Below are 25222 nucleotides of genomic sequence, written 5' to 3' on the forward strand. Positions count from 1 at the left end.
GGCATCAGACACCAGAGATGGGATCAGCTCTCTCCCTCAAGATCCCATCAGGGACTTGGGTGGAGTGCCAGAAGGGAGGCCAGTGCTCCTTGTATTCAGCTAGAATTGATTCTAGAATAGACTCAAGTAACTGGCAACAGATTCAGGAACAAGTCAGAGCCCAGGAAAAAGGAGGTGAATAGAAAGGGGAGGTTGGTGATGAGACCCACCACATGAAAGGGCCTTACCTACTGCGCTAGGTTAAGGATATTTAAATGCAAGGGGTGACAGGCAAAGATGCAGTAGAGTTCTACAAGGAAGCCTGGCTGTAAACAATAAATTTTAAAAGACTATTCATTTTCCCTTCATGATTTTCCCCTGTCCCACATGTAATGTGTATATAGAGTGTACAAAGGAGAAACACGATGACAACTCAAAAAAATTCTTTAATAAAAATTATTCATAAAAATCCTAATAAATTTCAAAGAGCAAGATATTCCTTAGTACATTTATAAAAGAACATTTGGTCCTTTTACAAAAAGCTCCCTTTTAATTTAAATACATTTCTTATTTACAGATTAAACATAAAATATCTATAGTTGCAAAACATATTGCACATTACAGAGAAGCATTTGTGTATTTCAGTGAGTTTTCCCAGAGTTTCCAACTCTAGATTTTTTTTGTAAAACAGATTTACCTTTCTCATGTATTAATAAATAAAAATGCAGCTTGTGTTTTGCTATTTAAAATTAAAACAAAATACCTTTTTAAAAATATTATTCCTCTCCTCTCAGAAAGAGGGAAGGGAGTTGTGAATCAGGGAGTTCCACAGGACTGTTTTGTTTTGTTTTAATCAGATTCACATCCAAATTTAAGTGCAGCACAACCCTGAGCCCTGTGACCCTGGGAACCCATGGCCCAGGTCGCGGCACCTCTTGGCTTTCACACGGGGTCCCTGCCCTGCAGGGAAGAGGCACTAGAGTAGGAGCTGGAGGCTTGGGAATGGAAAACCAAAGATTAGAATTTTTTTCTAAGGTCTCTGCTCAGCTACTCCGTGGCCAACATTACCACTGGACCCTACCTTATTACCAGCACTAAATTTGAGACTATCAAAAGAAAAAGAGTTCTGGAGCCCTCCAGGAGAAAGAAATGTCTGACATTGAGTCTACAAACACCAAAGTGAAGAATTACAATTGGCAATTATTCAGTAAACTGAGCTGAGAAACACTGAGGGATATTTTTCTTCCGGGTGGAGGGATCAGGGGAGAGGTGCGTAGGTGTAGAGGGCACTAAGACCCTCAGATTATAAAACTGCATTTACCAAACCAGATAACTGGACTCTTGGCTGGTATTTACCTGCACAGACACCACCCTGACACATTTCGTTTAAGTACATAAAAAACTAAGTGTTGTGCATAGCCCACAATCCAGGGTAAGCAAAGCCCAGGACTTTTTATCAAAAGTGGAAGTTCAATAACAAAGAGCAAGCTCTGAAAAAGAAGCTAGGAAGAAAATGAAAGGAGGATTAGAAAACAGAAGCCAGTTATTCACAATGGCAGCACAGTCAAGAAAGCTAGCAAACATTCCTTTGTGACACACTCTTTCAGTTACATTGTCTACAGGAGCTAGGCCAGCTTTGTAACAATTTGAAACTCTGGCATGGGATAACTGTATCCCATCAGTTCAAACCATATGGTAGTTTTCTACAACAGTTCTTTGCAAAACTGACTTCAACCTGCTGACCAAGCCTGACACTAGAACTAGCTACTCATGGCACCATGAGATGGTCCAGCCTCAGAGCTGTTCCAAAGGATGAAGTCTTCAGATTGGAGGAGTTCCTGGGACAAAATATGGAGCAAGGGGATTTCTCTGACATTCTCCTCCTTGGCCCTTCCCTACCCAGTATTTCAGAATATGGAAGAGAACACAAAAGGCCTGCAAGATATGTTACTGCTGCTGACATCCTGATTTTTGAAAAGAAAACAAGCAAGCTTTGAACTTGGCTCAGAGAACCTTCTTTCATAACTGAAATCAAACAGTGTTCTGGCACCTAGCCACACAAATAATTGACAATGTCACATCACACTTTAATCTGGACAGTCTGGAAGCTCAAATAACCAGGATTAAGTGGCAGTAACTGATTCACCCAGAGTCTTACCAACTGGTGTGAGTCGAGTAGGCAGAAGCCAAGAGGGTTTAAGAGTAAATACAGGGTTCACCTTGGCCTGTACCTAAGACCCGCCTGCTGTACTCAAGGCACCAGGGTGTTGCCTATTCCAAGGGCACAAGGAGAAAGAAATGCCTGAGCTTGCTCTAGAGTGACAGGTAATGGACCCAGGTGAGAAGGGGAACACTGGAGAGCTTGCACACCACCATTGCCACAGAAGCCACAAAGAGGGCTGGGAGGGTAGCCATAGAGAAAACCATGCCAAAGCACTCACTTCCTTCCCTGACATACCTGGTCTTCCGGCCTGTTCTCCCAGGTGTGTCATTCGTGGTCCCACCTCAACTTGCTTGGAGAAAAAGTAGAAGTGTGAACACACAGTGTGTACATGTGTGAGTTAACATTTTACGGAGTTAATGAAAATATTTAAAGTAGTATTTTCAAAGTATTCTGTTCAGTAGATGAGACACTTAATAGAACAATACTTCTAAAATTAAAAAAAAAAGTATTTGACATTTTCTCACTTTAAAACAAATTGCATGAGAAATGTTACACTTACTGCTGAAAATCACCTCTTTAAAAATCCCACAGAAGTGAATGATACATGTTTTCAAAACAAGTACACTTAAATTTTTAAGAAATAAATTTTCTCCCCCTTTTGACTAAAAATGCAATGGCTTAGATGGCTCTTCTTTCTAGGTCTGTTTTGTTTGTGGTGTTGCAGACCGAACCAGGTGCATGCTAGGTAAGCAGTCTATATATACCACTGAGCTACATCTCCCATCCTTATTTCTAGTTTTGAAAAGACTAAAATTGTGTGAAGTATATGAACATTCATGCGTGAGAAACATGATACAGGAGGCTGGCAATTTTTTTAAGAGACTTCCTGCCCTTTCAACCTGTGATGCTGCACAGAAGCCAGGCTAGCTCTGATTTGTATGAACAGTCAGTTTAAGTTCAAGGAGAGAACCTTCTGTCTGGCTAAGAAAATAACAAAAAGGAAAAGAAGGTGTTTTAGCACAAGTTCCTCCCATATGCTTTGCTAAAATCATAGATTGACAGGTCCACTGAATTAAGAACTTCCAGAATCTTCCTAACACACACCCTATTCCCCTTACACTACTGGCCCTATCAATCTGCAATACAAAACAAGCCTGCCACACCATAGCATTAGGTGTGACAGCCCTAGCCCAAACCAAAGTCCATAAGGCACTAATCTAAAGCCTGTACTACACAGAGAAATGGCTCAAGGTCATCAGAAAGTCACCTGATCACTTCTTTCTCCCTGATTAGCTAATTGGCACTAGACACAGGTCACAAAAATGAAACAAAACTCTTAATCCAAAGTTGGTCAGAATTCTGAATCCTTGGTCAGGAAATATGAGAAAGAATGAAGCTCAGACAATCTTAGGGATTTTGTTGTTTTCTTTTTTTTCCCCTAAGAGGCACCCCCAGTTCTGGAATCAAGGGAGTATCTCACATAGGTCCAGGTTCAAAACAAATGCAAGATATCACTGTTAGCTAATCCTTACACCATAATAGAACAACCAAAAGACTGTTAGGATTCCAGTTAGACCATTATTCTTAAGCAAAGAACTTTGTAACACTGAAGATTACCTGGGGGCATAATTGAACAACTGGATCATTTCCCCCTATGTGATCCAAAATCATAGTTGATATATGGGGGAGAGCCCCAGTGGTCCAAAAGGAGAGAGAAAGCATGACACTTTCAATGTAATATATAGGGATGCCAAGGGAACTTCAGGCCCTTTTGCATAGAAATTCCATTCCCAATCCTCTAACCAAGAGGTGGCAATACTGTAGTAGGGCAAGTGCTGGCAAAGCCAGGAGACTTGGACCCCAAATATGAAGCTGAGAAGGTCCATCCAAAGATGCCCCACCTATTGTGCTCACTAACATCAGCATAACAACAGAAGCCAATTTCCGTGTACCTTCTCATTTTAAATTATAACTTTAAGAAAAAGCAGGGCATTTTATTGAACAGAAGGAAAACACTGAAGTGTGTAAGGATTACCCCAAGGTGTGTAAGGAGTTGGACAGGAACTCCCACACTGTCACAGACAGCCAGATTCCACCCCTTCCCCTGCAGACTGGATGCTGGCGTGGTCTGGTTCAGGTGTTTAGATTTGGTTTAAGATGAGGTCACACAGAGGAGAGCAGATCAAATCAAGCCAACCATTTGGTCAATCTGTCGCATGTAGATGCTCTTCAGGGGCAGGGAGTACCTCCTCTCATCAGGAACACGATTGCACTAGGAAGACAAAAATGAATACCAAATTAAAACCCACGAGTTGACCTCTTGGGAGATGTGATTGCATGACCTCTTGGGAGTTGGCCTCCCCACCGGGCCATGCACATGCCCAGAATCTAGACCCCTCTAATGGGCCTGTATCCTGGCACTTGACACAATGGGATCAGTGAGTATGGCAGGTCAGAGGTCTCTTCTTTCTAAAAGAAAAGACACTGCCTGAGTCTAAATCCAGCTCCACTGAATAAACCCAGGGTTCCTCAACCTGGGTACTACTGACATTTGGGGACAGATAACTCTGTTGTGGGGAGCTGTCCTGGGTATTGTAGGACAGTCAGCAGCATTCCTGGCTTCCTGCCAGAGACCAGTGACAATTCCTAGCCCTCAATTGTGACAACCCAAAGTATGTCCAGTCATTGCCCAGTGTCCCTGGAGGAGCAAAATCACTCTCTGATTGAGGATCACTGACGAAATGTAATACCCTTACTTTATGAATAAAGAAATGGAGATCCAAGGAGACCAAGGCATTCATAGTAAGTGCTTAGCAGCCAGGAATAAAAGCTGCATCCCTTGGGTCCTTTAATCTATCCAGAATTTCAGAAAATACTTCAGCTTTTTGAAAATGTGTGTTTTTCTGAGTTACGTTCTTCTCGTCCATATACAATCTAAAAGCATAAGAGTACAATTTTCTTTTTATTACAGGCACTCCCTTCATACACTCAAGGACGATGTGGTTCTTGCAACTTAACCAAATGTATTATCCCTGGAAACAGCTGTCCACATGCATTCCTTATACAGTTCTTCCCCAAAGCATTTACCCAGGGCTCTGCACTAAAACTCACAGAGTAGTGCACATCCCCAAAAGATCAGGACCTCAGCCCTTCTGTTGGTCCCACATTCCCTCACACTTTTGTAGACACAAATTCTTCTGCCTGAATATCCCTTCCGGGAAGCTCCTCCTCATCCTTCAAGCGCCAGCTCAGTGAATCCTCCCTGATTTTCTTACAGGTTGCTCCCAGCCCCTCAGTATCCCCAGCACTACTAACATACACCTAGGGAGGAGTTGGCCTCCCCACTGGGCCATGCACATGCCCAGAATCTGGACCCCTCTGATGGGCCTGTATCCTGGCACTTGACACAATGGGATCAGTGAGTACGACAGGTCAGAGGTCTCTTCTCTCTAAAAGAAAAGGCACTGCCTGAGTCTAAACCCATCTCCACTGAATGAATGACCCAGATGCTACCGTGTCTTTACTCATCTACTAAAAGCGGGTTGTTGTGAAAAATACAGGAAGCATGTAGAGCACTGCCTGACACATAGTGTGCTGCCGATCATTAACACCCCTCTTCCTATCCTTCACAACTTTGCTCTGTTCACTTCATCAGACTACATGGCCCTGTGGAAACTGAGGTGGTCTACCTGTGCTCTGGCCTGTTGATTTAGTTCACAGAATGATGGAAAAACTTTCACAAAAAGAAAGGTGCTGAAAGGGTGCCCCCAACCAGGCAACCAGTGTGGGAAAGGGGCAGACCTGACAATGAGGCTTTTTCTGAGAAGACAGGCGGCATCCGGTGCACTGTGGGATAAGATCTGAGATTTCAACTGGTCCAGGGTCAATTTCCTGATCCTTACTTTCAAACCATTCTTGTGATTCAAACCAACACAACCCTAAGGGCCTTCCATGAAGGCCTCAGGAACTTGCATTTCCACATCTTCCCACTGTCCACCAGGAGAACCTGGGTATGCTGAGTCCAGCACTACTATAAATGAAACTGGAAACCCAGTGTACTCTGAAAAGCATCATCAGGGGCTGGGATTGTGGCTCTGTGGTAGAGCGCTTGCCTAGCATGCACGGGGTCCCTGGGTTTGATCCTCAGCACCACATAAAAATAAGTGAATGGAATAAAGGTACTGTGTCCAACTACAACTAAAAAATAAACATTAAAAAAAAAAAAGCATCATCAGCTGTAACAACTCTGACTGCTCTTCCCTCTCCTACTGGCAGGTGACTTTGCTGGATCTCTTCCATTGCCCCTGCGGATCCACTCTCCACCCACTCTGGCACCCAGGAGGACAACCTAATGGATTGCATCAACAGGCTCCTTTGCCTTCTGGCTTCTTTCTCATGGACATAACCAAAGAGAAGTTCCAGCAAGAGATCAGAAGGAGGAGGAAAGATCAGGTATTGCCCACACCATCAACAAAGCCACATCCAAGCAGTGGCCCATTCCATGGCCACACCTCACACATGAGGCTCTCCTTCCAAGATACTGTGGCCACTGTCTCCACTGCCCTTGCAGCCAGGTAACTGTGCTGCTGCTCCTGGTTTCCTTACACCCTGATGACACATCTAAGTCAACGGTCCCTTTATGAAACAGCAAACTGAGTGTGCCATTCACTTTGTTAGGGACTCTCAGTGCTAAAGGAATTAGGTTTTTTTCCTCTTCCTCCACATGCACACCGCCCCTGGAAATGCAACTCACATTAGAGCTGGAGTTGAGGACTTTTAACTCATGAGGTTTTGGCCTGTGCACAAACTTTCCCTCTTGGTCCTTTCCTCTATCTTCAGAGAAGAATTCCTTCCAAGGTGATTCTCGAAGATGTTTGTCCACGGATACAATGTGGCCCTCTGTTGTAAACATGTATTTGGATCCAGATTTGTGTACTGGATTCTCCTCATCAAATAGCTAGAGGGACAGAAAGAAAAAGGATGGCTCAGTGGTACAGTATTTGCTCAGCTAGCATGCATTAGGACAAGGATTCAATCCCCAGCAACCCCCCACACCAAAATAAATGAATAAATAAAAGATATAACTGGCAACTGTGAGGCTGGGGTTATGGCTCAGCGGTAGAGCGCTTGCCTAGCACATACATGTGAGGCCCTAGGTTTGATCCTCGGCACCATACTAAAAAAATAAATAAACAAAATAAAGGTATTGTGTCCAACTACAACTAAAAATAAATATTAAAAAAAAAAAAACTTACTTCTAATTCATAGGAGAGTGTCCCAGCTACTCAGACCAGACTTGCAAGAAAAGGCATCAAATGGACACTGGTTTCAAGGCAGGATCCACCTATTTAAACTCAAATGCCTAGACCTGTTCCAACTTCCATATCCCACCCACACCCAGAGACTGAGAAACCCCCGGGTTAGGACCCAAGTACACATGGTCTATAAAGGTTCCCTGGATGATTCTCATATACCCACCAAGAGTCCTCATGCTCAAATTCTAGAACTAACCCCACCTCAGACACACCTAGACCCTAAAATTGGAGATGCTAGAGTCAAGGAGCATGTTTTACCCATCACCGTATCCCCAGGGCCCAGCCCAGAGCCCCATACATCTGTCAACATTTAGCTCAGTCTTGAGTAGGGCTCTGCAGCCACAGTGGCTCACAGGCAGTCCTTTCCAGCAACAGCAGATGTGAAGGGAATAAGAGAAGGTGCAACGGGGCATCAGGAAAAAAACTAACCCACTATGGGATGAGTCGGGGAGAAGGCAGGTATTCAACAAATGCTGAATGAAGGAAAGCAGCAGTCTCACCTTATCCATGAGGGAGTTTCAAGACATTCCACAGATGCCCAGAATCACAGACAGTACTAAACTCTAAACTATTTATTCCTACTGAAAATTCTATGAAACAATTTTATATACAATTAGATGTAGTAGGAAACTAGCAATAATAACTAATAATAAAGTAGAATAATTGCATAACAATATACTGTAATTAAAAAATTTAAACTTGTGAATTGTTTATTTCTAGAATTTTCCATTTAATAATTATAGACTACAATTAAACTCAGGTAACTAAAACCATGGACAGCAAAACCACAGATAAGGGGAAACTATTACACAGAAAAGTTATTGGTGACCTAAACTAGTTTACAGATGAAAAGTGAGACTTGGCATAGCTCATGGGAAAAGAATGGGGTACAGCCTAGGTTCTTTTCCTCCTAGACTGGGATCTTTCCCCTTGCACATGCTATGGGGTCTCCTTCCTTTACTCCAGAACGGTCCTGTTAACATCCTTCTGACACCATGGCTGCTGGCTGGAGAGGCTTAGCCAGGCTGCACTGAGAACAAGACCTCTGCACACCTAGGGTACAGCCACAGGCTACTCTCCTCCCATAGGCTAGACTACATGGTCTGCCAATGGACACACCACCTCCTCTCTGGGCTTCTATAGAAAGTAACCAGTCAAGAGAGAGATCTGGAAACATCAGACCAGTAGGTCCAAAACTTGGCTTTGTACAGAATCACTGGAGACACTTGTCAAAATTAAATTGCCAAGGGGCTGGGGATGTGGCTCAAGCGGTAGCGCGCTCGCCTGGCATGCGTGCGGCCCGGGTTCGACCCTCAGCACCACATACAAACAAAGATGTTGTGTCTGCCGAAAATTAAAAAATAAATATTAAAAATTCTCTCTCTCTCCCCCCCTCTCTCTCTTTAAAAAAAAAAAAAAAAATTAAATTGCCAAGTCAACTTGAAAAAATTCTGACTTAATAAGGCCCCACAGTAATTCTGACCCAGCCAGCTCCAGACCTCGGAACCACTGAAATGGATGACACAATGGATCAGTACTGTTGCTACCTCCGAATCCTCCAAGCAGGAGCTCCTGACACTCTGCATCTCCAGAGAATTCTCTGCACGTGGCCATACCAAGTCAAGTAGCAGAGAGGGAAGGAGAGCAGCTACATACACAAATGCACCACCCCTCCATGTAGCAGAGCAGAGAAGTGGAAAGAGCTCAGGGCAGGAATGAGGAGCACCATTCCAGCCTCAGCTCTGCACGTAGTCACCCCAAGACCTCAGGAAAGCCACCTGAACTCAGTGTAGGCTGTGCTTTCCAAAGGAAGAACAAACATGGACTAAGTGATGCCACAGGTTCCTTCCAGGTCCAGAAATTCTCCCTGTCCACACATGCACAAGTGTGTGCCTGAGGGTGTTTTATGGACAGAGACAGCTGGGCTGCAGGTCTTGGGCAAGACCATGTACAGAGAGAGCAGTGAAAAGGAGTCATAAATGCCACTCTCAGGCTGGGCTGGAGTGCATGCCTACATTGCAAACAAACAAACAGAAAGGAAAAACAAAAAAAAAGCTATCAAAAACCACTGCTTTTCTCCTCAGAGAAGCCTTCCCAACCACTATGCACACAGCTACTAACCAAAAGTTTATTTATGTTTATCTGCAAACAACTCCTCCCCATGGTTTGCAACCATGAAGTCAGCACTAGCCATAGTACTGAAAGTGCTGGCATTCCAGAGTATGCACAGTGTCCAGCACACAGCAGTGCCAAGAATGCTGCAAAAATGCCTGCTCTGAGCCATGCTAAACAGCCTTGGTTGATCTTTCAGCACACATACCAGGTATAAGTATTTACAGGTCTCACTGAGAAAGAAGCTCTCCATCCGGTCCTCTTTAGACTTGTCTATAACGTGGTGCAATGTGGCATACCCACACCTGCAAAACAGATGTCTGGTCAGTCCAGCCTCTGCTCCTTTCCCCCTGCTGATGGATGTCAGAAGAGAAGTATTTTATTAACCTGATAACCAACCAAGTTACATAATACCATATGATGAATTAACTATAGAGCTAGGATTATAGATCAGGGGTGAGGTGCTTGGCTAGCAAAGGCAAGGCCCTGGGTCTGATCCCTAGCTCCAAGGAGAGGGGGAAATCACTGCAAACCTATGTTATTTTGTTTTTTTAGCATGGATAGTTTGTAAATTTATTTTAAAAGTGTCAGCTGCTAAACTACCACGTTAGTTCCCAGACTGGGGAAGGGAGGACAGTGCAAGCTATTTGCCAAAGATACAGTATGAAATCAAGAAAGTGACTGGCATCAAATTTAGAAAGATTGGTTTAAATTTTTAGCACCAGTACCTAGAGAACTTGCTATGAGGGTATTCTAAAATAGTATTTTCTAAGAAAATACTTATGATACACTGATGTATAAAAAACAAAAGCTGAGCTGGGTGCAGAAAAACATGCCTATACTCCCAGTTACTTGGGAGGCTAAGGCAGGAGGATCACAAGTTTGAGGATGACCTGGGTAACTTAATGAGACCCTATCTCAAAATAAATAAAAAGGCTGAGGCAGGAGGATCACAAGTTCATAGCCTGCCACAGCAACTTAGTGAGGCTCTAAACAAGTTAGTGAGACCCTGTCTCTAAATAAAATACAAAAAGGGCTGAGGATATGGCTCAGTGGTTAAGCACCCCTGGGGTTCAATCCCTGGTACCAATAATCAGTCAATAAAAATAAAAGGGCTGGGCATATAGCTCAATGCTAGAGTACTTGCCTAGCATGTATGTGGTCCTAGATGGAAGGAAAGAAGGAAGGGAGGGAGGTATGGAGGGAGGGAGGAAAAACATAGTCAGCAGGTCACAAAATTGAAATATAGAATACGGTTTTATGCATACATACATATATGTACACATCATATATACAAATATATTTTAAAAGACTTTATATTCTTAAATGCTGACTATAGTTATCTGTAAAGATCACAACAAAAGAATATTCTAAATCTTGGTATTTCCTTTACTCCCTAAATGTTTTTGTGTTATTTGCATAACTAAGGAAAATGAGTTACTTAAAAACAGTCTGCTGAAACCTTACAGTTTTAAAAAGAGAGGAAACATAAAAATTAATTCCCACTATACTGAGATGCTACTACATCAAGAGGTAAACCATTTCCCCACAAAATTAACTCTAATGATCTAAGTTCTACAAATTAAAATACAAAGTAGGATATTTCCCCACAATAACTCAAATCACAGAGAAAATAAAGAACTTAGAAAACTGACTTGACTTTTGTGTACTTTTCCAGACTCTGTAGAATGTCCATTCCTACATGGAGGTAGAAGGGATTCTTGGTTGCCTACAGGGAACACAAGAGACTTTTATAAGGTCTGGGAAGACATGCTATCAACAACCGTCATGAGTGTAGGGTTCCCCAAGAAGACGCGTCACCAGCTGAGCAGGGTTCAGCTCACTTCATCTTTAAGGTCATGAATATAAAGGACAAGATGTCCTATCAGTCCACATCACAGCACACCTTTAACAAGGGTCAGAAAATCTGGTCTTGGGTAGAACAATACTCTACTTTGGCTCTCCTGATCCTCATCATGGTCAGAAATGAAACAATGCCCACCCTGACAGTACCACATCTGAGAACAAACCTAGTTTCTACCTTGCCTCAAAACGCCCTAGAAACCTTAGATACAGGAAACAGGACATTGGCCCCATCCCAGTTATAGCAACATAAGGTGAGGCTAATGGGAATAAGCCCCTTAAAGCGTCTATGGAAGGCCTCTACAATCAGTTCTCAGGTTGATTCAGTATTAAAAAAAAAAAAAAAAAAAAAATTGAGGGGCTGAGGTTGTCAACTTAGTAGTAACAGCACTTCCCCAGCATGAGGAAGGCCCTAGGTTCCATAATGCCTCTTCTGTTATATGCTCTTAGATGATTTGTGGGGAGGAGAGGAGCTGAGTGTGGTGGTTGGTGCACACCTATAATACCAGCAACTTGGGAGGCTATAGCAGGAGGATCGCAAGTTTGAGGCTAGCCTTAGCAACTTAATGAGCCCTGTCTCAAAGATAAGACAGCTGGGACAGCTGGGCGTGGTGGGGCACACCTATAATCCCAGTGGCTCAGTAGACTGAGAAAGGAGGATCCCAAGTTCAAAGCCAGCCTCAGCAATGGTGAGGTCTAAGCCATTCAGTGAGACCCTGTCTCTAAATAAAATACAAAATAGGGCTGAGAATGTGGCTCAGTGGTCAAGTGCCCCTGAATTCAATCCTCAATACCAAAATAAATAAATAAAGTGAAAATGACTTGAGATATACTCAGAGTAGAGCAACCCTGGGTTCTAGTACCTCCAAAAAAGAAAAATAGGAAAGAGGAGGTAGCAACAGAAACAAAGAGGTATAAGCCCATAGGAAACAGAACTAAGCTTAAGAGAACTCAAGCACGCATGCCGTGCTCAGAGCATGCACAGCCACAATCCAGCAAGGGTCAGAAAGGCCACACTCCAGCCAGGGTCAGAAAGGCCACGTATGATATCACCTCTTCCCATTTTTGAGAGGTTCTGAAAAACTCTTGAGGTCTCACTTTAGGCATGAGAACTATTACCAGTTTCATAGGATTTCTCCTTTTTTCATCTAAAAGCAAATGGCAATGATTCAGATAAGAAAATTTTTGAGGGGCTGAGGTTGTCAACTCAGTAGTAGAGAGCACTTCCCCAACATGAGCAAGGCCTGAGTTCCATAACGTCAGCACCCGCCTCCGTGTCCCTGCCCCAAAATTACTGAATAAATCCAAACCGTAGTACCATAGTACTACTACTAGAGTGTAAAACAAATTAGGTTCTACTTGGCCCACACAGGCATCTGTCAGAGGCCTCCTGAGCTGCATGGGAGGGACAGCTTCTTGGAAAGTTCAGTTACTCTATTGTGTATGTGAACTGATACAGACTCTCCATGAGTATGCATGAGTGATGTGCACAGAAGCATACATATCAGGAAGGAGACTTTCTACAGTTAGAATGACATTCTTTGGCACTAAAGCAACTGGATGAAAGGTGAACATCATGGGTGTTTGTTTTTTTTGTTTTGTTTTGTTTTAATGGTACTGGAAATTGAACCCAGGGCCTTGTGTATGCAAGGCATTCTACCAACTGAGCTATATTCTCAGCCCATTTTTTTTTTTTTTTAGTATTAGACAAAAATCAGCATTCAGAAGAATCCCAGATGACTTCCTCTACAAATAAGTAACAGACTGTCTATTTTTCAGAATAATTAGTATAAAGACCAGGATTCCACAGTATACTGGAACTGAATTGCATCCCAGAAAAGGGTACTTTGGTCAGAGTTGAAACACATTAAGGACAAAATTTTCCTCACAAATATTAGAAGAGGTGTGAAATAAGTCCTATAGTAAAAACATGATTCTTAGCAAAATGTGAGGTTAACAATATATTTAGTTGGGAGGCCAAGGCAGGAAGATTGTGAGTTCAAAGGCAGCCTCAGAAACAGCGAGGCACTAAGCAACTCAGTGAGACTTTGTCTCTAAATAAAATACAAAATAAGGCTGAGGATGTAGCTCAGTGGTTGAATGCCCCCGAGTTCAATCTCTGGTATACTCCCCCAACACACACACAAAAATCATATTTAGGCTGCATATATTACAGTGGCACATGCCTATAATCCCAATAACTTAGGAAGCTAAGCCAGAAGGATCACAAGTTTGAGGCCAGTTTGAGTAACTTAAACCCTGTCTCAAAAAAATTAAAAAGGCTGGGTAAGTAGCTCAGTGGTAAGTACCCTGGGTTCAATCCCAAAGACCAGGAAAAAAAAATCAGCTGCAGATGCTCACTTTCTCTCCACCCTGTGGAACCCTGACAATATTACAAATAGGTAGTAACTCTGCCAAGTCTCTGTGAAACAACAAACTGTTCAATGAATGCCAGTACCTGGTAGAGGAGATATGTGGATTCCACCAACTCTGGTCTAAGTGGGTAGAAGAGAACATCAGGGGCCTGCAGCTGCCAGTTATACCTTTCAGGGAGGGCCCCATATCGTTTCCATATGGCATAGTAAAAGGCATGGAGGCAGATGGCATCTTCCACGTCTCCTATCAAAACCTAAGAAGAAGATGACACAGGTCACCAGGTTGAGATGCTTTCTCAAGAGCAAGAAGAAGTGACACAGAGGCTTTTGTCTGACCCCTGGTTCTAATCTGTCCTCACATAGCTAGAGATAAAACCAACCCAAAAGCAGTGGCCCAGACAGATGCACTCTGTATCTGGCCATCATATGCCACACTGATGTGAATGGCATGGCAGAGCTTAAATGACTCATGAACAAAAAACAAACAGCAGAGATGGATCATCCAAACATCCCATGCAATTACTTTGCAAGTCTGGTTCTGTACTTACATAGGTTGACTGTTTAATATTCTAGAGTCTGATTTCACAAAGAATAATCAAGACATGTTATGCAAATCCAGAGGAGCTAAAGAACACTCAAGAGATTGAGAGATTGAGATAGGGGGGAAACAAGGATGGAATCCCTTTCCATTGATTCATTATTCTTAGCAAATACCTGCAGTCCAGGGAAGAAGGCCTGCAGAGAGTCAATCCAGGTGTTCATGAGTTGCCCGCTGAACATGTTCACATTGACATAGAGAGGGGGGTCTCCTTCTCCTTCATTACAGGCTTCCCGTCTGCAAATTCAAGCAGCACATGCAAAGGTGAAAAGAAAAAGAAAGTTCACTGAGAGCTCTAGCTCTGTTGCTCTAGCAGTCCTTGGTAGTTTTATTTAATCAGAATCAACATTAATTTTTCTTAACTCGTTTGGAGATAAGATTGCCACTAGCTGAATATACTAGAATGTAGCAGAAGATAACATCTACTACAGAATAAAATGTATTTTGCAAAAATCACTTTGGCATTCAGATATAAGAATACTGCTGTGTAACAGAATCGATACAATGCATGGTTTTGTGTGGGATTTGACTTGAATGGGGAAACTTGGTTCTTTCTGTACAAAGACTTTCTTCTCATGGACCTGAAGGAATAATACATCAGGGCAGGACCCTTGGAGATTACTGCTCAGTTTAGACTGGGATTTTGAAAAGCAAAAATGACTTTCTAGCCAGAAACCCTCTTCCTTAAACACAGCACTCACACGAGTGCTTCCCATAATACCTAATGTAGAAATGAGTCCAAGAAAATCTTACAAAGCAGGAAACTCAGTAGCCATAACCCACATTGGCCACTGAACACATAAATGCATATAAAAATAAACCTGGAGAAGAGTGACAGCAGATTAAAGCCACTGTAGCTCTGAATGGCTCTCCCTTCACATTCTCTCTCTCCTGCTATTTGGAATGTACAACCAAGAACAGCAAATAATGCTGTTTTAACAAGCTCAGAGGGAGTAAAAATGTGGTAACTGTCATTTCTTTCATCAGGTATAAAGACCAATCCTAGCAATTCTTCAGAAAGAAAAGGGATGAAAATAATGATTGCCTTGAATTACAGCTCTCTCTACAATTACAGCCACTATTAGACACAGGGATGTGTCATCCCTTCTAATAGCCAGTGTCCACAATGGCTCCTAATGACCTCTACTTTCTGGTGAACACGCTTATGCATCAGGGGTTGCTCTAGGTGACCAACAGTCTGGCAGAAGGGCTGGCACATCATTTCCAGATGAAGTCATGAAAGCATTATCCCCCCCCCCCTCGCTTTTGTATTCCTCTCTCTCTGTCCTCTCTCAGATCACTCATTCTGGGGAAGCCTGCGGACATGAACTCCCCACAGAAAGGCCTCTGGCAAGGAACAGAGACTTCTAACCCATAGCCAGTGAGAAACTAAAGCCTGCCACCCCCATCTCCACACACACTAGTGAACCTCAAAGGAGATCCTCCAGCCCCATTCACGTTTTGAATGGCCATGACCCTGGCCAACAACTTAAGAGCAACCAGGAAGACCCTGGGCCAGATCCATGGGCTCAGCTGCTTCAGATCCCTGTCCTTCAGAGACTACACAAGCTAATGTTTGCAATGTTAAGCCACTAGATTTTGGAGTACTATGCCATGTGACAGATAACTAATACAGACCTTCACCCCCAAATGACTAACAAACAAGTAGGAGAGATGGTAAGGTGAGGGCAGAAACAGAATAGGAGTTTATGTTAATAAAAATGGGAATATTTCAAAATGTAAACTCTTCAAGTGACAAAAAGAAAACATACCCTCTTCTTAAGTAGTTTTGAATGCTCTGATATGCAGCATTAAACATTTCTAGGTCTTCTTTTTCTCCAAAGAGAATGTAGGACTTCAAGAGGTATTCATAGAAGGAGTCCAGCCCAGCACCCAAGCCACTCTGCTTTCCAACCCAGTCACCTGTCTGGATGTTCACAACATTGCCTGCGGAAACAAACAAGGACTTCAGTCCCAGTCATCTTGGGGGGAGGACAGTCCTCCTACTTTAACCTCACTGCTTTATGGCGCCCTCATCCTCACTAACAAAGAAGTGAATACTTGGCCCTAAAATTTTTGTCAGTCCTATCAGTATCTTGAACAGCCTAAAGATCTTTCTGAATATATAGACTGAACCACTGACATAAAAAGGAGATGATAAACATTTTGTTTTTTACTTTTCCCCCCTTTTCCACATTTTTTATTGGTGCACTGTAGTTATACATAATGATGGGATTTGTTATTACATCATGTACATGCATACAATAAAAAAGGGGGATAAACACTTAATGCAAAGAAAAATAGGTTTTATCATTTTGCTTTTCCAGATTGGCAATCTATTTCAAAGTCCAAAGGAATATTTACAGCCCTTAACTCAGTACTATCAGTCCTGGGAATGTATTCTGAAAAGATAGTAGGGGATAGGAAAGGTAGCAGAATACAACAATTACTAATAGGGCATTATGTAAAATTGTGGATGTGTAACCGACGTGATTCTGCAATCTGCATTTGGGGTAAAATTGGGAGTTCATAACCCACTTCAATCTAATGTATGAAACATGATATGTCAAGAGCTTTGTAATGTTGTGAACAACCAATAAAAACAACAACAACAACAAAAAAACTCTTTCTCTGGTGTTAGACACTTGGATTATTTCTCTTTTTTTTTTTTCCACATTACAGATAATTTTCTGTTCAACAATAAATTTTTTTCTTTTGGTACTGGGGATTAAACCTAGGGACACAGTATACTGAGCTATATTCCCAGCCTTTTTAAAAAATATATATATATTTTAGTTGTAGTTGGATACAATACATTAATTTTTATTTTATTTTTTTACGTTTATGTGGTGCTGAGGATCAGGGCTTCACATGTGCTAGGCAAGCACTCTACTGCTGAGCCACAACCCAGCCCCCCCCAGTCTTTTTTATTTTGAGTTTGAGACACAATCTCCCTAAGTTGCTGAGGCTGACTTCAAACTTGACATCCTCCTGCCTTAGCCTCCCTACTAGCTGGCATGCACCACTGTGCCTGGCTATACTTTTTGTTTTAAAAACAGAGAGAGAGAAGATGTGAGGAAAGGGGAGGGGGGATAGCAGAGAAAGCGTTAATAGACAATTATGTAAGCTTTTAAACATGGTGACTATGAAAATAAGATAATTCGGAAACACTGGAATGAACTATCAAATGTAAGGCAAAATAAAAATCTTTGTGTTTGTTAACATGCTATAATTTAAAATATATAACAGTTGTACATCCTAGGCTACAAAATTAAAAATTCATGGTGATACATGTAAATCATTTGGTGATGGATTGACAATTTAAGTGACTTTTCTTCTAATATTGCTGTTAAGTATAAGAAATTTGTATATAAATTTTAGAATATAAGAAAACAAAATACGCAATCACTTGTGCGTGTGCTTGTGGCACTGGAGACTGAACCCAGGCCTGGTGCACACCAGGCAGATGCTCCACCACTGAGCCACATGCCCAGCCCCAAAATTCTCCTTTTTTTTTTTTCTTTTTCTTTTTTGGTACTGGGGATTGAACTCAGGGGCACTTGACTACTGGGCCACATCCCCAGAACTATTTTGTATTTTATTTAGAGACTGGGTCTCACTGAGTTGCTTAGTGCCTCCTTAGTGCTAAGGCTGGCTTTGAATCCGTGATCCTCCTGTCTCAGCTTCCTGAGCCACTGGGATTATAGGCGTGTGCCACCGCACCCAGCCCCCACAATCATTTTTAAAAATCAAAACTTGAACCCACTATGATTCTATGGTTCTAGAGCAATCCACCAAATTACTTCCCAACACCAAAAGAAAACATGTCCCAAACAAGTATAGGAGGGAAAAAACCCATTGTGAGTTTGCAAAATTGATAATTATTAAAGATGAATGATGAATATGTAGGTGTTATTTGTTCATTATATTTTCTTTCTACTATTAATGTTTGAAATATTCCATAGTAATTTTTATTAAATATTTATTTTTTAGTTGTAGCTAGACACAATATCTTTATTTTATTTATTTTTATGTGGTGCTGAGGATTGAACCCAGGGCCTTGCATGTGCTAGGTGAGTGCTCTACCACTGAGCCAACCCCAGCCCTCCATAGTAATTTTTAATTAATACATTAACCAAACATTCTCAAGGGGAAAAGCCCACCTAATATGGGTCTAATCTAGGCTTTCAATCTACCATCACACTTCTCAATATTTTAAGAGGAATTTATCCCATAGTAATTCTAAAATTCCTATATTTAGAACCTTATATTAAAGTAATAAAATCTGCCTCCAGGCTATTCTTTTTATAGCATTTCCATTAACAATTTTCAAATGGAATATGCCAAGGGATCCAAGATGGAAGTGAGCTCTCCAATAACATACGTATAATTCTTTTCCATCACACCCTACAGCCTCACTCTAAGCCAAAGGTCACATAAAGAATTTGGGTATGGAGACAATGAGGGCCACTCTTTCTGAGTTGTCAGTTTTCAAATTCACTAGTACAAGGAAGCAACAGTAAAGGAGAGCCCCAGGGAGAGAAGGTAAAAGGAGGCGGAACCATATGTCATGTAGAACCAATGGCAAAAGAAGGGGTACCACACCTAATAATCCCGTGTCATTGCTCCGGAGGTTCCACAGGGCTTTCACTGCTCGCCTGGCCACCCACTCAAATGTGGAATCCCCTAACAGTCTGCTCAGAATCCCAAACTCCACCAGGAGGGAGCCAGCTCCGGCCGTACATGTCTCATTATTGCTGTCAGGAGGAACACCTGTCTTCAGATTCACCTGGAAACAGGAAGAGTGAAAGGTCTCACAACAAAATCCAAGAACCCATGGGCTGACAGGCCAAGTCACAGACCCAACACTCAGCTGATAAACCCTGAATGGTGAGAGTCAGCCCACCACCTGCCTGTTATACCCAAGATAAATATGTGAGTTCAGATTGACAGATACAATCAAGACAGTAAGAACACTGGAGTCTTGTCTCATTAATAAGAGCAAATCTTCAGGGGATGATTACAACACTATTCACTAAACCATCTCTTTCAGGCAGGTTTTCTTCATAGTTACAAATGCACCAGGCTCTGGGAATAGAGAAAAAGGCAAGTTATAGAATCGTTTCTAACTTTTAAGTGAGCTACTATGAACTCACTAATGCTCAGCAAACAAACAAATCTAGACTGGGAGAGAAGAGAGGTTCAGCCAAAGTATGACAGTCAGTGTCATCATGGAAGCTCTGTGGTCTGGCAGTTCTCCTGGGTTACCCAAAAGGCTGACTCAATTCCCAGAGGAGCTCTGGCTTGGCAAATGAGACAAAGATACAATCTCATTCTACATTCTGCATTGAAATCAGCAGCTAACTTGCTGTTTTGTCTAATCTTTACTTGAAAGATCCATGTAAGAACATTCAGTAAGCTCCTACAATATACACGAGGATCTTTGGAGAAAGAGATCCAAGTCAGAAATGAAGACAAATTTTCCATACAACTTGGTAGCAGGGGATATAAGTCACAGGTATAAAAGGACTTGTGAATATTGAACATGGGAACATAAATTTCTTAAGGGGATGGATTAAGTCACCATGTCACTGTGTGCCCATCTCACAGTAGGTACTCAGTAAAACTAAACGAATTAAAACCCATTTACATTGTATTTAGAACCAAATTCTCCCAAGGACACCACTTACCTCTCCTACCTCAGCCCCATTCCTTCTATCAAAGAGTTTTAATTCAGGAAAATGGTCACTTGTCAACCACAAAAGGCCAAACCAGTCTACCTACCCGAGGATAGGGGATCCCTGTCTTGGTGTTTTCAAAGGCAGGAAGGAGCCGCACAGCCAGGTCATGGGCCATGTGCAACAATTCATTATCATAATCCTTGATTGCCATGTCACCAAAGGGCTGCTTGGAGTCAGTTATTATTCTATGGGCAGAAAGGAGGCTTCCCAGAACCCTAATTGCAGGAAGAACAAAACATAAAATAAAATACTGTTTCTTATATGTACAAACAATCCAATTCAAAATGACAGAAGAATTCTCTATTTCCTTATGGACACTGAGCTGACTTGACTCAATGGCCTCCTGAAGTCCTTCCCAGCCCCAAAAATCAAAGTTCACAGCATTACTGACAGGGAGAAAGGGAAGTCACTCATCAGATTTGGTCACCTATACCACAGCACATTAAGAAAAGGTCTGGGGGGCTGGGGATGTGGCTCAAGCGGTAGCGCGCTCGTCTGGCATGCGTGCGGCCCGGGTTTGATCCTCAGCACCACATACAAACAATGATGTTGTGTCCGCCGATAACTAAAAAAAAAATAAATATTAAAAAAAAAAAAAAGAAAGAAAAGGTCTGGACTGTGGCTGTAGCTCAGTGGTAGGGCACTTGGCCTAACACATGTGAGGCACTGGGTTCCTCAGCACCACATAAAAATAAATAAATAAAATAAAGGTGTAAAGATTTTTAAAAAGAAAAAAAAAAGTCTGTACTAGTTGGGTGTATGCTAACTGTTCTCAAAATACATATTATCTATTAGTACTATTAAATTATTCTTTTTTTAAATACACATTCTTTTTTTTTTTTTAGAGAAAGAGAGAGAATTTTTAATATTTATTTATTTATTTTAGTTCTTGGCAGACACAACATCTTTGTTTGCATGTGAAGCTGAGGATCGAACCTGGGACGCACGGATAACCATAACAGGCAAGCGCGCTACCGCTTGAGCCACATCCCCAGCCCCTTGAATTATTCTTGATTTAACTCACTTGGGGGAAAATTTAGCCATATAAGAAACAGAAAAAAGTAAGACAACAAATACCAGGTAACTTGTATAGTTTGACCTCTGATGAACTTCATAGAGGAAAATGACCTACTGAGACACAGGAGGCACCACCCTAGATCTATGTCCCTAAAGACCCTCAAGTATCCCATTCCAATGGATTGTGACTTTTTTTTAGAACAAACGATTTTATAACTTTAATCTTAAATAAACATTACATCTAAAAACCAGAAATGTCACATAGTAATACAATTTTCAAAAAGTCTAAGTTAAATAGGAAAATAGAAAAAAGTCAAGATATTTCAAACTAAAGAAAGCAAGATAGAAAACTGGCTACCAAGCAGAATTCCAATACATTTAAGAGAGAGAGAGAGAAAGAGAGAGAGAGAGACATGAGTAAGAAACACACAAGAAGGAAATAAACCAAAATGCAAACAAACAGTGGTTTTCTGCGGGTGGGGAGATGAGAAGCTCTTGCTTCCTTTAGAAATATTAATGTATTTTCTTAGGACAAAGTGAAGGAAGGAAATGAGACCAGACAAGAGGGAAACCACGAGAGTCTGCACTAGAGGGACACCCATCTTACACAACAATGAAAACATGTTTGTTTTTCCATTCAGTCTACAATGTGATTCCTTTAAAATCAACTGTTCCGATTTTGATAAACACTAAAATGAATATGAGAAACACAGACTGCACCCTAATATCTACATGGACTCTCTACTTGGATCCTGGAGCTGGAAAACTCTCAAGGGAATTTATCTCCTTACACACACAGAGAAAGAAGCCTTTAATGCATTTTATTACCTTATTGTGGCCTCAAAGACTTGGACGGTGGAATCTTTGTCAAAAGAAACTGTGTTGATCACTAACTTGACTGCTTTCTGGAACTCGGATGAATTTCCCATTATCTTTAAAAAGAGGAACACAAACCATTATAGCAGCTCGAAATGAAACGGAGGCAGCATCTGGGCCACTTCATCTAAATGTCTGTACTGTATGTGGTTTTGCCACTGTGGGAGTGGAAACACAAAAGGGAGAAAAGCACAGTTATTTTCACAAATCTTCTGGGACAGATGGCAAGCCTGTTTCCTGCAACTCAACAGTCCTAGCTCCAAATGGCAAAACTGTGAAAACACTTCCTCCTGAGATCTCTGGCACTCCTCCTCTTCCCACTCCTCTCTTTCTCCAGCTTCAGTCTGATTCTATTTAACATGCAAGAGATGTAGTTTCTAAAGCTTCCGGGATTAGTAAAAATAAATCAGAAAATTAAAGAAACAAAAATATGACTTTCCCTTTGCTCCTCAAATCCACAGCTTGGGTGCTTGGTTTCCAGGAGACCAAGCATCTGGAAAACTGATTGAACCTGTTGCTTCTGTCCAGATGTCTGAACACTTTTAGGAACCAGTGGGAATATTTTTTGAAGCACAGCATAAAACAAATGACATTTGAAATAAACAAAACATACAAATAATCAGCTGTATGTCCATGATTTTGGTTTTTGGTTGTTGGGTTTGTTGTTGTTTAGGGGGAGGGGTGTTGGAGACAGAACCCAGGACAGAATCCATGCAAGGTAAGCATTCAACCACTGAGCAAAACCCAAAGCCCTCTATATCCATTTTACAAAGTTATCTACAAGTATGACTCCTGTTTGGGGTGTATAGTTATGTCAGACCCAGCTATGCTCCCCTACATTTAGTGAAAATTGGGCATAAAACTTTATACATTAACCTAAATGGAAATAAAATTGAACTGAATTCTGCTGAAAATTTTATGACAATATTAAGACTATAATGACATCATAAGGGCACACACATATATCACAATAAAAAAAATCAAGAAAAAAAAATAATTCTTTCAGACACGACTGCCTTTGAGTATGTCTTCTTTTTAGCCCTAATGATTTGTTACACATTTTTTTCTCCTCATTGTATTTGCTGTAATGTCAAAGCAAGTACAGAAGTTTCTTTTCTGGCTTTCAGTTCTTTCGTTTTAAAAGATTATGCAATCAATGTGGTGAGTTGCATTCAACAGTCAGGGACTGCTTCCCCCTACCCCCTGCAACCCTGAGTATGGCCGAAATACATCGGTTACAGCCTATTTAAAATGCTAGCAAAAGAAAAAAACCTCAACCTATAACACCTGAAAAAATCAGCCTACAACACTAACACATTAAAGGCCGGATGTTCTAGAATGAAAACCACAGAAATGGGTCTGTTTCCTTACAGATTTTCCCCAGCAACAATGTTTGAGCAGCTGTGGTACTGATATGATCTCAGCCCAAGCGGAGGATGGTGAAGAAATCCAGTGCCTCTGAATTCCATATTGTAGTTTGCCACTTTAGTCAGATAGCTACCAGTGTACAAAATCATTCACTCATGACTTAGGAAAGGTGGACTGGATGATAATTAAATAGGTTTCTTTTTTTTTTAAAGAGGGAGAGAGAGAATTTTAATATTTATTTTTTAGTTCTTGGCGGACACAACATCTTTGTTGGTATGTGGTGCTGAGGATCGAACCCGGGCCGCACGCATGCCAGGCGAGCGCGCTACCGCTTGAGCCACATCCCCAGCCCTAAATAGGTTTCTTTACTGCAAGACTTCTCAGAGCCTTTTGAAATACTGATGTGCAATATGGGTCTTCAATAATCAGACATAGAATTTCTTTGGTTCATTTAGGAACAAAATTCTTCTTTGGGGGAATATATCCTTGGAATGGTTGCTGGGAAATACTGGATTAGTTGAAATTCATTTTTGAACAAAACTTTGCACTTCTACAGTGTACCAGATACTATCAAGTGTCGGGGAGAATTCTGCAAATGATAGAGATAAGGTATGTATTGATCATGGGGATAAAAGATTCATTAGGGATTAAAAAAAAGTTCAGGGACAAGTGAGCATTCATTTTTAAACCAACATTCTTAGGCCGAGTTAGCCTCCAGTATCTTCAACAATGTGCTCTAATTAGGCCACACTTACTTGTCTGGGCACATTTTGATCAGTGACAGTGGATGACTCAAAGGGAGCAGCAATGACTTCAGGAGATACTGTGAAACTAAACTGCTTTACAACTATAGCCTAGCAGAAGGAAATCCAGGAGCCCAGACTTCCTATTAGACCAAGGGTCTAATCCTACTTCTGCTACTAATAAAATGAAAATGTAGAGTGATCTCTACAGTTCTTTCCAAATTCTAGAAATTCTATTACTAGCAAAATACAGAAGAGTTGTAATGCAAACATAGCTAGCATTACCCAATTCTAACTCCTAACAGAAAGCTTTAAACTTTTCTAAAGTATGTTCAAAGAAACCAGAAATAAATTATTAAATATAGAATTTGAGCTGCATTGTAATGGGAATTTTCTAATGGTAAAGTTTTGATGGATGACAGAAAAGAGTTGGGTTTTTTGTTTGTTTTTGGTACCAGGGATTTAACCCAGGAACACTTAACCACTAAGCCACATCCCTAGCCCTTTTTATATTTTTTGTTTTGAGACAGGGTCTCGCTAAATTGCTTAGGACCTCACTAAATTGCTGAGGCTGGCCTTGAACTTACAATCCTCCTGCCTCAGCCTCCAGAGCCTCTGGGATTACAGGAATGAGTCACCACACCGGGCTTAGAAAAGATGTTTTAAAAACATCACTAAGGAGATTTTATAACAATGCTAGGCTGCACTAGTCCCTGGGAAACTGTACTCATGAGGCAGCTGAGGCACACAGATAACCTGACAACATACCCATAGTGCTTGTGGCCTGCCGCCTGTGTCACAAAACTGTTCAGGTTTCCAGTTCTAGAGTCAATGAGGAAAACCAAAGGAAAGGGTGAAACAAACACCCCGAGAGCAGTCCAGGACTGGAATGGGTAATCTCCAGCCAACAAGAGGAGTGAGGACAGACAGGCCTTACATGTGGGCTGGCAGCAGGGCACAAACACACTTCAGGAACATGTCCACCCTGAGATCTTTTACTCCTGAATTACTGATCTTAGAAACTGTATATATATCAATGACATTGTCCATGAATTCCTTTAGAGAAAAAGC

The 25222-nt window shown here is 41.5% G+C and overlaps 1 protein-coding gene across 1 annotated transcript in view; it reads right to left on the minus strand.

Moving 5' to 3' along the window:
- Positions 1-816: 816 nt before the first annotated feature.
- The window catches only part of Edem1 (ER degradation enhancing alpha-mannosidase like protein 1), a 30471-nt gene continuing 6065 nt past the window's right edge, over positions 817-25222 (minus strand). Inside the window, exons 3-12 of the mRNA XM_005330966.5 lie at positions 21993-22096; positions 20191-20362; positions 19012-19195; positions 16179-16353; positions 14523-14643; positions 13892-14062; positions 11226-11299; positions 9779-9875; positions 6897-7100; positions 817-4415 (exon numbers count right to left, since the gene is read on the minus strand). Of these exons, the coding sequence (XP_005331023.1) occupies positions 4326-4415; positions 6897-7100; positions 9779-9875; positions 11226-11299; positions 13892-14062; positions 14523-14643; positions 16179-16353; positions 19012-19195; positions 20191-20362; positions 21993-22096 (1392 nt within the window). The 3' untranslated portion in view covers positions 817-4325. The remainder of the gene's footprint in view (positions 4416-6896; positions 7101-9778; positions 9876-11225; positions 11300-13891; positions 14063-14522; positions 14644-16178; positions 16354-19011; positions 19196-20190; positions 20363-21992; positions 22097-25222) is intronic.

Source organism: Ictidomys tridecemlineatus, chromosome 16, assembly GCF_052094955.1.
Source record: "Ictidomys tridecemlineatus isolate mIctTri1 chromosome 16, mIctTri1.hap1, whole genome shotgun sequence".
Lineage (NCBI taxonomy): Eukaryota > Metazoa > Chordata > Mammalia > Rodentia > Sciuridae > Ictidomys > Ictidomys tridecemlineatus.